The 11,423-nt window shown below is 45.5% G+C and overlaps 1 protein-coding gene across 5 annotated transcripts in view; it reads right to left on the bottom strand.

Moving 5' to 3' along the window:
• ZNF711 (zinc finger protein 711) overlaps nucleotides 1-9,983 on the bottom strand; it is a 35,981-nt gene extending 25,998 nt beyond the window's left edge. For 3 of the 5 annotated variants that reach the window (XM_021405802.1, XM_021405799.1, XM_021405801.1), the window contains exons 1-4: nucleotides 9,906-9,983; nucleotides 6,736-6,881; nucleotides 4,966-5,070; nucleotides 3,395-3,925 (exon numbers count right to left, since the gene is read on the bottom strand). In XM_021405802.1, coding sequence (XP_021261477.1) covers nucleotides 3,395-3,925; nucleotides 4,966-5,044 — 610 coding nt within the window. In that variant the 5' untranslated portion in view covers nucleotides 5,045-5,070; nucleotides 6,736-6,881; nucleotides 9,906-9,983. Of the gene's footprint in view, nucleotides 1-461; nucleotides 553-651; nucleotides 943-3,394; nucleotides 3,926-4,965; nucleotides 5,071-6,735; nucleotides 6,882-9,905 lie in introns of those variants that run through there. The other 2 variants (XM_021405800.1, XM_021405803.1) reach the window with 2 other exon arrangements.

Here is an 11,423-nt window from a genome sequence, read left to right on the forward strand (position 1 = left end):
AGTTATGGAAACACAGGGAGCCCTGTGTACAGAGGGCCTCTGAAATTACTTTCCTTGGAAAGTAAAACTGAAATAAGAAAATCTGAAAAGTACCAAGTAGGCTGAGGAACTGTTACAGACACAGACAGCATTTGTAAGATGCTGCCATTTCGAGTTTCGAGTACCTGCAACAAAAGACACTGGCTGAACAGGTGATACTGCTTAGATTGCCATCTTACGCAAAGCACATTTGAGGGTTTCAATCAATTATTTAAAAACAAATTTAGATCAGCAAAAAACAACACAGCAGGACATGTAATCTTTGGCACGTTCCAAACCATGAGGATTTTTTTTTCTTTCAAGGCCATGAAAATATTCTGTGGTCTAAGTGACAGGGCTTCAATTACGCACTGGTATCCCAACAATGTTAAAATAACTGATGCCTTTTCCCAGTGATAGTTCCCAGGTCCAGGAATGCTTACTTTATGTCAATGGAAGAATATCAAAGTGTTTTCCACATCTGACTCATCCACCAGAAGCACTACATATTATTATCTTGTCATTTAAAATTAACTGAAAAAACACAACAGAAAACTTTAATAAATATACGCCGAATCCTCCCGAATAACAAGGCTTAAGGAAAACTCAGCACACTTCTAATATTAAACTTACCTTAGCTGTTTTCAGGTGTGTGATGTCCAGATTCACCGTGGATTGCCAGCTCCCAGTTCACGTGATGCCTCAGCATGCACTATGCTGGTGATATCACACCCACCATAGGAGCCCATAGGAATAACACGAGGGCAAGATAAGTCCCACGGTTTTACAATTTTTCATATTTTTCCGACGTCTGATATACTTATTTTATATCCCATAGGTCACAATATAGGAGTATTAATACTAAAATGTTCAGCAAACTATTTAACACTGCACTGTAATACACCAAAAAGGAGGCGGCGGTGACAGTACCTTACCCCTAAAGGCCAGCTCCAGAGTTGTTCTTTGGTGGGTATGAGGTCACCAACATAGTGCATGCAGGGCCAACGCGCGGACCGGGAGCTGGCAATCCCCTGTGGGTCTGAATATCGCAAACCTGAAAAACAAAAAAGGGCAGGCTTTAAGCTACACGTGTGCTAACCCCGCCCTGGCAAAACGGGATGCGCTGCTTATGATATTCACATCTCAGTACAGAGACGGATGGGTGTACCATCACACCATGTGCATTCATCCTGTATTTATCTGCTTTGAAACAAGTACTTTCTCACCAGGTATTCCAGAGCTTTAAAGAAAGGGGATCATGCACATCCCAGGGAACATCCCATATATGCATCAAAACCAAGAATTTTCAGTCTCACGCTTGCAAAGCTGATTTTAAAAGCTGAATTCATCTGCACTGGGACAGACCCAAATGCTACCATCAGCATACTTCAGCTGAAACTCCCAGCAAAAGAACAAACTAAGACTTTAAGTTAACACTCATGCTCAGCTATAAACCCCAAAGTAAAAAAATGATTTTAAAAACCTCCTACTATTTTAGAAGTTCCCCAAAACGTGTTCCACGGCTGGAATATTCCCTGAGGGTACAGCTGCCACACTGTGCACAGCTCCCCCTTTTCAGCATTTCAATTCCATTAAAAGACAGCTAAGAAATAACATGAGTCTTCAATATTTTGAAGTGATCTAAGTTAAAATTAAAAAAAGTTAATCAACCCTATACATACATCCTAAAAAAAATTACACCATAAAATTAACTTTCTACAATATCTACTGAACATTTGAAATTAAAAATGTAAGTAAATAAAAACGTCTTTAAAATGCTTGTTAAACTGATGCATTTATCTACTCTACAGAGATTGTCTTCAGAAACATAACAGATTAATGGCCAATTTATAAAACATAAACAAAAAACGTGCAATCAATGAAAAAATAGAAGAAAATAAAAATCAACAGCACATTCTTTGTTGGTTTCAGCTGGCACACAGAGCACAACACAGCCTGAAAACTTAACAGAGGCAAGACACAGCCTTAATACGCACCTGATTGCTTTCAAACAAAATTCCAGTCTAACCATGTAGCTTCCAACCGCGATCTCAGCCGTATCACGGTTACACAGCCACGCAGATGTGATCTGCTTAAAGCTGGGCCTCAAAGTGGCTTTGAAACATTGGAAAAGCCATCAAGAGGCTGGAGCACACCTGACAACACGAGGGTACGTACCAGCCCCAGCTGCGGGCACCAGATAAATCTACTGAAGGCTGGGATGCTCTTGTCTAAGGACAGTGACTGTCACAATCAAATCACACATCTATCTAAAAAGAATTCCAAAGATGACTTTACTTACAATTACAAAGGTGCAGTTGGAAATACCGTGGTTACAGAATACAACTCATCGTAAGTACTCTGTCAGAAAGGAGGAATTTTTTCAGTGAAACAACTGCCTGTAGGAGCGGTGTTCCTCTATTTACAGACTGATGGGATTTTTTCTGCTGTAGCTCTAACTGTTACGCTCTGAAGTTTTTAACAAATGGAGCTTACTGTGAAGAGATGGATGCTTAAAAAAAACAGAACACGTTGGTTCTGACACAATAAAATCTGTTCCGATGTACTGACATTGCAATACCTAACTCGGAGCAATCAAAAATCCAAAAAATGATCATATTTTATCAAATTTTGTGCAAGAGCAAAAAATGCTACTTTAAGTATAATTTAACCACTGAAGAAACATAATACACCTAAGGAATACATTTACTAACCCCTTTAGTAGCTCTTGCTCAACTCACAGCCTGTAACTATCCAGCTTCCTCAAGAAGCTTGGACGGGGTCTGAATGCCACGTGGAAACTGGAGTAGGCAGCCTCCTTCCACTTCTAGAAAGTTTCTCAGTTCATGTACTCAACCCCTTAATGTCAAGTTGTGTCCACAACAGCCCGACATGCAATAAAATGGCTATTACTGCTTTTAATGCAGCTAAAGAAACAATGTTTTGTTGACAAGAGGAGAAAAAAAATGAGGCATCCTGAAAAAGCCACCTTCTTTGTTGGATTCTACTGACCAAACCCAACGTGTTATTTTTTTGTGAATCTACATAATACAGTAATACGCCTCTGTATGTAAAAAAAAGTTACCTAGTCAAAATGTATGTAGTTTTTAACTTTCATATGTTTTACTTCATTTTGGGGAATAGCAGTTTCAGAAACAGAAGCATACACATTCAGCAACTTGAAGGTCATTATTTTTCTTGCTCTATCAGTGATAATTACTTTCACTGTGCAAACTCAAATCCAGACAACAAGAATTAATTAACTGGAGAGCTCCAATACAGAGTGCAGCAAGGATCCAGTTAACGCGATTCCTCCCCACTAGACCGCTTCTACTTAAGGTAATCTCCTGTTCACGTCTACCTTTGTTTAACTTACAAGATATCATTAAGTAGTCTTCAGATGTACTCTTGCCATCATCATCATCTTCTGTTTTTATAGTCACTGTAGAGCCAGGAACAGTACCAGCTGCCTGAACGACTGTTTCAGAATCTGAGTTCGTTACAAGGACTTCTTCCGAGACCATCGTAGGTGAGTTGGCTCCTGACACGGAGTCTTGCACCACGTGCTCCAAATGTCCATCAGGACCCGTAACAAGGTCAGCCACAAACACCTGATCAGGAACTCTAACAGCTTCTGTTATTAGATCAGAAGTCAAAACATGATCACTGGTATCTAGTGCTTCTTCAATAGCCACATCAGTTTCCAGAACAGAATCAGGAACAATAACACTTTCTGTTACAACATCAGTTTCCGTGATGATGTCAGGTCCTTGCACAACTTCAGCTGCTAAGCCATGGTCAAGAGTTATTCCATCATCAGTAACAACATCAGAAACTAGGACAGCTTCAGGGACCGACACAACAATATGATCTCCATCAATGTGAGCAGTGCCGGCCATTCCAGCCACTACGGAACAATGAGGAATGAGGAAAAAAAGGTTAAAATTATTGCATTAGCAGTGTTTATCCAAGGAACAGAATAACTGTGTAAGTGAGGTAAACACAGATGTAAATCTGCTCCTTTTCAACAATTTATACTTTGCATCTCAACAGAAAAAGACTGTTCAAAGTAGCCTGCACGCTAACAATACATTCATTGGTGGTACAAAAAAAGGACTCTGACTCTTCAGACTGCAGGAGCCTTGATAAAGATAAATATTCTATCACATGCCATATTTATAGCACAATTTCTATAAACTTGCCACATTGCAATCAATAGCTAGAGGCAGAAAGCTGCTTTTCGTTACCAGACTTGACTGGTCAGCCATATTTGCAAGCTACTTCTCTATTAAAAAAAAAAAAGTGAATTATTGTAATGCACCCTGCAATAGCAGGTTTAATCTTAATGAATAAAACGTTCAAGAACACAGCTCCTGTCAGAGTGAAAAAAATGTTAGAATTAGTCAACACTGTACTGCAAATGCAATTTTTTTGGCACTTTGTGAAGGACATTAATTAATTACAGATTCAGTTACATCTGTAAATTGTTGCCTACCTAGGAAGTTATTTGTTGACACACACAGACTTTATTTTCCACCTCATTTACACGTCCTAAGTGAGAACTGGAGACAGTAATCAAAGCAACCAACAAAAGCTCAGCATGCAGATGTGTCAGCCGGCCAGTGGTATTTCAAGCAGGGGCACACACTACAAAACCACGGAACTCCACACAACATCTGTCTCATCTGGGGCACTCCGGACCACAGATGGCTGTTATTTTTTTGAAGTTACCTCAATTTTTTGAGGTAGGTGATTATTTCAAGAGGATTGACCAAAGTATACAAAGCCTCATTATACATCATCTTATAATTTGAAATTTTTCCAAAAAGCCATGCAAACATCATTGTCGTATTAGTCAACTTTACATCTTGAAATCAGTTGCAAACATACAGCAAACCTAAAAACAGTCTTGATGTTACTAATTAGTGTTTAAGATAAAATGTTTACCAAAGTCCTGCATAATCATAGCGTGAGGCATTTTGGATTCTTGAGTTTGCAATCCAAGACTTCCACCACCTGGATCCATATTCAGCTAAATTCATTCACAAATATCTGCAAAAGCAAAATCAGAATTTGTTAACCACAGCACTATTGTGTTCATCAGCTTTACTGAATTCCTGTGTCACACTGACTAACAGAAAAACATTTATCCACAAGTTCAATAAAAAACAAGCAGCACTTCATACAACTCACTTTGCTTTCTTCCCACAGCTTTGTGTTCTGTGACCTAATATCCTGCAAATGTTTCCATCTGTAAATAATCCTGCAGTAATCAAAAGAATTATTCTTGCAAGTGAAATCAAACATGTTAGTAATTCCTTTTCTATGTAAATCTCTGGTTACTGCCTGGCCTAGAACAGTTCTGTTTGTAATCTGTGCAATTAAACCAACAAGTACTTTTTGCTTATCTTCAACATGCAGAGGAACAGACTTTGACTTTACTTCTGGAAGCAGTAAGCACTAGAAATGCCACAGCCTTCAATTTCCCCACTGCAAACTGAACGTGAAGTTTTGCAGTGTCATGATGCCATCTCCACAGATTAACAGCTCACATTCCCAAGCAAGGCCACCCTAACAAAACAACGTAACGCGTATCAGGAACCAGCAGAATCTGATTAGGTGTAACTACGATCCAGAAGCAGAAATTTGCCGAGAGGGCGGTTACCTTTGCTGGAAATAAACCACAGGTGACAGTGTGGAGAAGCAACACACAGAAGTCACCTGAGCACCACACGCAGGATGACCACCTCCAGGCCTTACCCGACCAACCTGCACCAGCATCCATGCACCAAAAGCCACCTGCGCTCTGCCCCGGATACCCCTTCAACAAATGATCAGGGCTGGCCATGATGGGTGCATGGGGCAGGGTGCACTGAGGAAAGCAGAGAGCTGCACTGAGAGAAGCAGTTGTTCAGATTCTCTTACGGTTTTGTATCTATCAGCTATCGCAAACTTGCATCAATTTTTTTCATGGGTAGATTTCATTAAACACATGAAACTGCAGTTACATTTTGAAAAAGCCGCACTGTGCACTAGATTTACGAGAACAGAAGTGCTGAAGCAGATTTTCAGAGGCTGTGCACGAGCCCCTCCGTACCATTAAAAAACAGCCCAACACAAGACCTAGCATAACACTTCATCCATGTGTGGTTCGATGTGCACGCACAGTGCAAAGCCACCCAGTGCAGCAGCAGGAGCCACACGTAAGAAATGCCGGCTTACTGCAGCACCTCCACTGCCAAGGGACTCTGCAGGAGAAACAACAGCGCTGACCTGACTTCTGCACCAGCACCTCCGCTCACCAGCCCAGCATCAGGCAGGACAGCATCAACCACGTTGGTTGATGATTTTCACAAAATCATCTCATTATTTTAGAAATCTGAGCTTCAAAGCGCCATCCCTTCTGTGCCACCTCACTTCTGCAGCCAGGAGAAAGCCAGTTCTACACAGCCATCTGCAAGGTCCCTCTGGCAGGAAACCAGTCCTGTACAGCTTTTGACAGAGCAGACCCACCAACCAGCTGCAAAATTCCTGCTGTCACACCTTCGGCTTGCTTGCTTTGCTTTTGTTTTCCACACCCGCTTTGTTACTTTGGCTCTTTAATGCTCAGGGGTTTCTGTTTCCCAACTCATCCTTATCTAACGCGAAGACATACAAAACAGAGTAACAACCAATCTTAGACAAAATAAAAACGCGGAAAAGGCGATGCATGCTTACTGTATCTTCATTATCAAGGAAGGATCTGAGCAGAGGTTATTCTTTTGTACTCTTGAAATCCTCAGGTGAGGAAGCAGCAAGCAGTCCGCAAAGATGGCAATTTCAAGCAACAGTCACTGCTCCACCACAGGGAGGCTCCAGCTTCACTGAGGGCACAGAAGAACCAAGGAACTGTTATCACCCAGAGCCAGCAGCACGCTTTTAACACTTTTTCCAGGCATCATAGTTAAAATCTACTGGTCTCAAATTGTCTCGAAATCTAAAACGCTAATTCTTAGGGAAAAAGATGAATGTATTTCTCCCTACAGAATTTATTCTACAAGAATCCCCTACAATCATTTCTGAAGGTAGCTTAACTGGGCAAGCTGCTCAGACCAACAAGTACTGCGAGCACAAAAGTCAAACATCACCAGCGAAGAAAGCAGTCAAGGATTTAACTAACCCAATCCACCCAAACATTCAGATTCCAATGTAGTTTTAAACTTTTAGCTTCAAGTCCAAATTCATTCACTGGTGTAAGAATCACAAAGCAGCTTCAGAGCTTTAACACAATGCTCAACCCCTCTTAAATCACTGCCGCAGCACCTGAAACTCTTCAGGTCATTAACAAATGCTGATACAAAGTAAGATACCATTCTAGACCATAAATGGCTCACCCGACTGAGCGATGTCAGAACTAATGCAGTACTCTCCAATGTCCCAACCACAGTCACTAACCTCAGTTAATCTATTTAAAAATATTTTCATGAATCTGAAAAATTATTTTGAATTATATTAGTCTGAGACTACAGGATAAATATACTGGGTTTTCTTCCTTCTTAACAAGCAATTTAGTTTAATTTTATACTATATAATTAGAGACTCAAATATATATTGTGCTACAGAGAAAATTCAGTACAAAGTAAGACTATGATTTCAATTCAAAATTTCTGCGAGGAAAATTAATTATCGCTAAGAATAATTTTTCCCAGTAACTAACCGGAATATGAAAATTATCAGAGTTCTGGGATGGCACCCTCTGGGCATGCATGCAAGTGTCTTAAATTCTGCACTCACAACCACGATGGACGAACACATGCTGGCAGGGAACACGCAGAGGTGTATCCTGGTTGATGCAACTGGCATCCACCATAAGTTCACGCTCACGACCCCTCGGTGCAGGTAAAGGGCAGAGCAGCACCAGCTATCAAATCAGAGATTTTCTTATGCCAAATTTCAGATTCAGAAGGAATGCAGTAACAGCAGGAAGACCCCTTGTTGCTAATGCTTGAACATTCAACAACAGATAAAGCTCGCCATTCTGCTATAATTGGGTAGTTTTCCTCACAGATCTCAGCAATGCAGATAATTTCACATGCTACGTATCCACGCAAATCTCATTCTTATAAGCAGCACAAAAACGCAGCACAGTGATGAACTGTGGATCTTCGCAGCTTCCTTTTGTAGTACGCTGTGGGTCACACGCCCACACAACTACAGAAGACATGTTCCAATCAAACATTTTAAAAAGGACATTGAGAAATAATCCAGAAAGCCTCAACTCTGGATGCTGCCATAGTCCTGTGTTTATCCACACCTCTCCTCCATGAACCAATTACGACTTCAAGTTTTCCCTCTCCCTTCTCTCCTTTACGTACTTAGAAGAAAACGCTGCAAAAATGCTGCAAAAAATTAACCCCAGGCAATAAAATAATTTCACTTTAGAGCATTCTACTAACACGTTCATTGGTTTAATTGCAACTTGCTGCCTCAGCTGAGACCAGGCAATACACTGTACAACAAAAAGAGAACCCAGCACCTCTATGCCTAGAGGCAGGAACTCCGTGTAAACCCATGCTAATGCTGTTTGTAAAACCAAAGCTAACGCCTGGCAGCTTGGGACTACCATGCTTAACATCACTTGGTGCATATAGGTTGATGTACCGCAATGCATTTTCATACAAAGAAATGACAAGAAAATTGATGGTCAGCCCTTAGGTACTCCTTTGGAGTACTGAAATTCTCCTCATTAATATTTAAGTCTTGTTTACATATAAAGAAGTAAAACACAGCATCGTTACTCGGCCAGGAGCTGCAGATCCTCTCGGCTGCACGTGACACTCGGTTGAACTGAAGCTCAGCTACAGAAGCGTTCCAATGTAACACAGTAAACAAACTCAGATGTAACTGAGAATTCCAACCAGATGTTTTCAGATTCTCCAGTCTCTTAAAACTCGAGTTCAATATCAACAAAAGAGAATTATCCTCCCTTGAAAATATTTCAGCTGTGTTTTTCAAATTTTAATGCAGCAACCCACAGAAATGCAATGAGAAACGTCCAGCTCGGGCAGAAATAGAACAGACGGAGCCAATTCAGAAAACAGCACGGAGAACAGCACGAACCCTTTGCACAAAAAGACCAGGTGTTACAGCTAATGCATCCGTTTTAAAGTCCTTTATTGCGATCACCTATCCATGAAGACACTCAGAATGACAAAGACGGCGAACGACCGTCCCGCTGCCCCAAGCCGCACGGATTAGGGATACAGACGCACTCATCCCCGCCGGCAGCTCCCGCCCGCGGGGCGGGCAGGGCAGGGCAGGGCGGCACCGCAGCGCCGGGGCTGCGCGGCTGCGGAGCGCTGCGCGTGCCCGCGGACGGGGCGCGCCGCCGGGCGTCAGGAGCGCGGCGCCGGGAGCCCGCAGCGGCGGCGGGCAGCGCCCGGTCCCCGCGCTCCGCAGCGGGGCTGCGCGGCGACGGCTGAGGGCGGAGCGGGAGCGCGGAGCCGCCGAGACAAAGGACCCCGCGGGACGCCGCCCGCAGCCCAAGGGCCGGCGTCGCCCGCGGGCTCCCCTCGGCGCAGCGGCCCCGCGCCCGCGCCCCCGGGCCGCCTCCGGGCTCTCGTCCCGCGGCGGCGGCGGGCCGGGGAGGCGGGGATAACCCCTGTCCCGCCGAGCCCGCCGCCTTCCCCGCCCCGCCGGCCGACATTTTGTTTTCCGCCATTTTCTGGCCGCCCGCGAAGGCCCCTCGGCCGCGCGGCCCGCGGGCACCGCCCGCCCGGCTCGGGCTCCGCGGCGCGACGAGGCGCCCGGCGGGGCCGACGCTCGGGGGCCCGCCGCCGGCGGCGCTCGCAGGCCTCGGGCGCGGCCTAACCGCCTCCGTCGTCCCCGGCCCCGCCGCCTCCGCTCACCTGTGCGGGTCCCCGCGCCGGGCGGCCTCGCGGCGGGCTGCGCCCCGGTGTCGGGCGGCGGGGGAAGGGGGGGGCTCGGGCCGCAGGACTCCGCCGCCGCCGCGGCCTGGCATTCGGGTCCGCCGGGGCCGGGCCCGCACCAATCACAGGCAGGGCCGGGCGGCGGGGCGCGAGCGCGCGGGGCCTGCTCCCCTCCCCCCGCCGCCCGCTCGCCGCCGGCCTCGCCGCGGCCGCCGCACGTCACTGCGCGCCGCAGCGGGCCCCGCGCGCCGAGCAGGCGCACCCGCCGCGCCGAGGCCGCTGCCCTCGCTCTGCCCGCGCCGCCGAGCGCGCCTGTGCGCGGCGGGGGGAGCGGGGAGGGGGCCCGGGCGGGCCGAGCGCCAGGCAGGGGCCGGGGGAGCCGCCTCGGAGCGGCGGCACCGGGCGCCGGGCCCAGGGCCCCGGCCCAGCGCGACGGGACGGCAGCTCCCCGCCCCGGGGTCGCGGCCGGGCACCGCCACCCCGCACTTCTGGGGAGAAAAGTACAACTCGTCCCCGACAGAGACCGGAGCAAGTATCGCAAACCGGCGCTTGTTCTCCGCTGAAACAAGGCAAGGCCGGCCTTATTTTTAACTCAGTTGGCCGTTACTTCCAACTCTGCATATACATTTCAAAGTGGATACAAAAGCAAAAGGTTTCAAAAGAGGCGTCAGAAATCCCAGGGACCTGGCGCAGCACCACTGTCCTCATCTGCAACAGATAGGTACCTGAGCGAGGACCTCACGACAGCATCATACAACACTGTAATATTAAAGCCATGGGTGCGGGGGATTTAAAATACATTCTTGCCCATATTGCAGTTTCAAGAGTACAACTAACGCAAGAAAACCTTGTCTGCTAGTGAATTGGATGAAACTGCAGGCACAAACATGATGGTGAACAGTATCACCTTTCTCATTGTTTTCAGTATATCCATGTGGACGCCAGTCTCCACCCAAGCAGTACTCTTAACTAGCGGCTAATCCAGCAAAGAACAAAAAGAAAATTCTTCAAGAGAATTAATACTGGTCCCTAAGGAAGTGTAGGCCACAAGCATTTACCATGGCCAGCTTACCATTAAACTGATGAAATCTACTTATAATTAACATACATAAAGTGCATGCAAAAACCACAAAATCTGCTGCTTAATGAAGTATTAAATAACTAAAGTCCCAATCTTAGGTCTCTAAAACCTACATTCTGAAACTAGACATGCTTAACTAGATTTAGAACCACTGACCCCTGACCACATTGTGGACTTTTGCCTCAGAGTAAGCGATGTGGCTTCAATTCCCATCTAGGTACCGATTTTTGTCTCAGCTTTGCAGGCAGATGTAGCAAAACAATGTGTTAGAGCATCCATGGGATGTTGCTAGAATTAATATATCTTAGTCCCCACAGTACTAAATTGTTCAACACCTAGAGATGGCATACACTCAAGATGCAAAAACTTTTAAGTCTAGAGGAGCCTATCAGGTCTATTCTCTGATGGAACCCAAT

The sequence above is a fragment of the Numida meleagris genome, chromosome 8 (genome assembly GCF_002078875.1).
Source record: "Numida meleagris isolate 19003 breed g44 Domestic line chromosome 8, NumMel1.0, whole genome shotgun sequence".
Lineage (NCBI taxonomy): Eukaryota > Metazoa > Chordata > Aves > Galliformes > Numididae > Numida > Numida meleagris.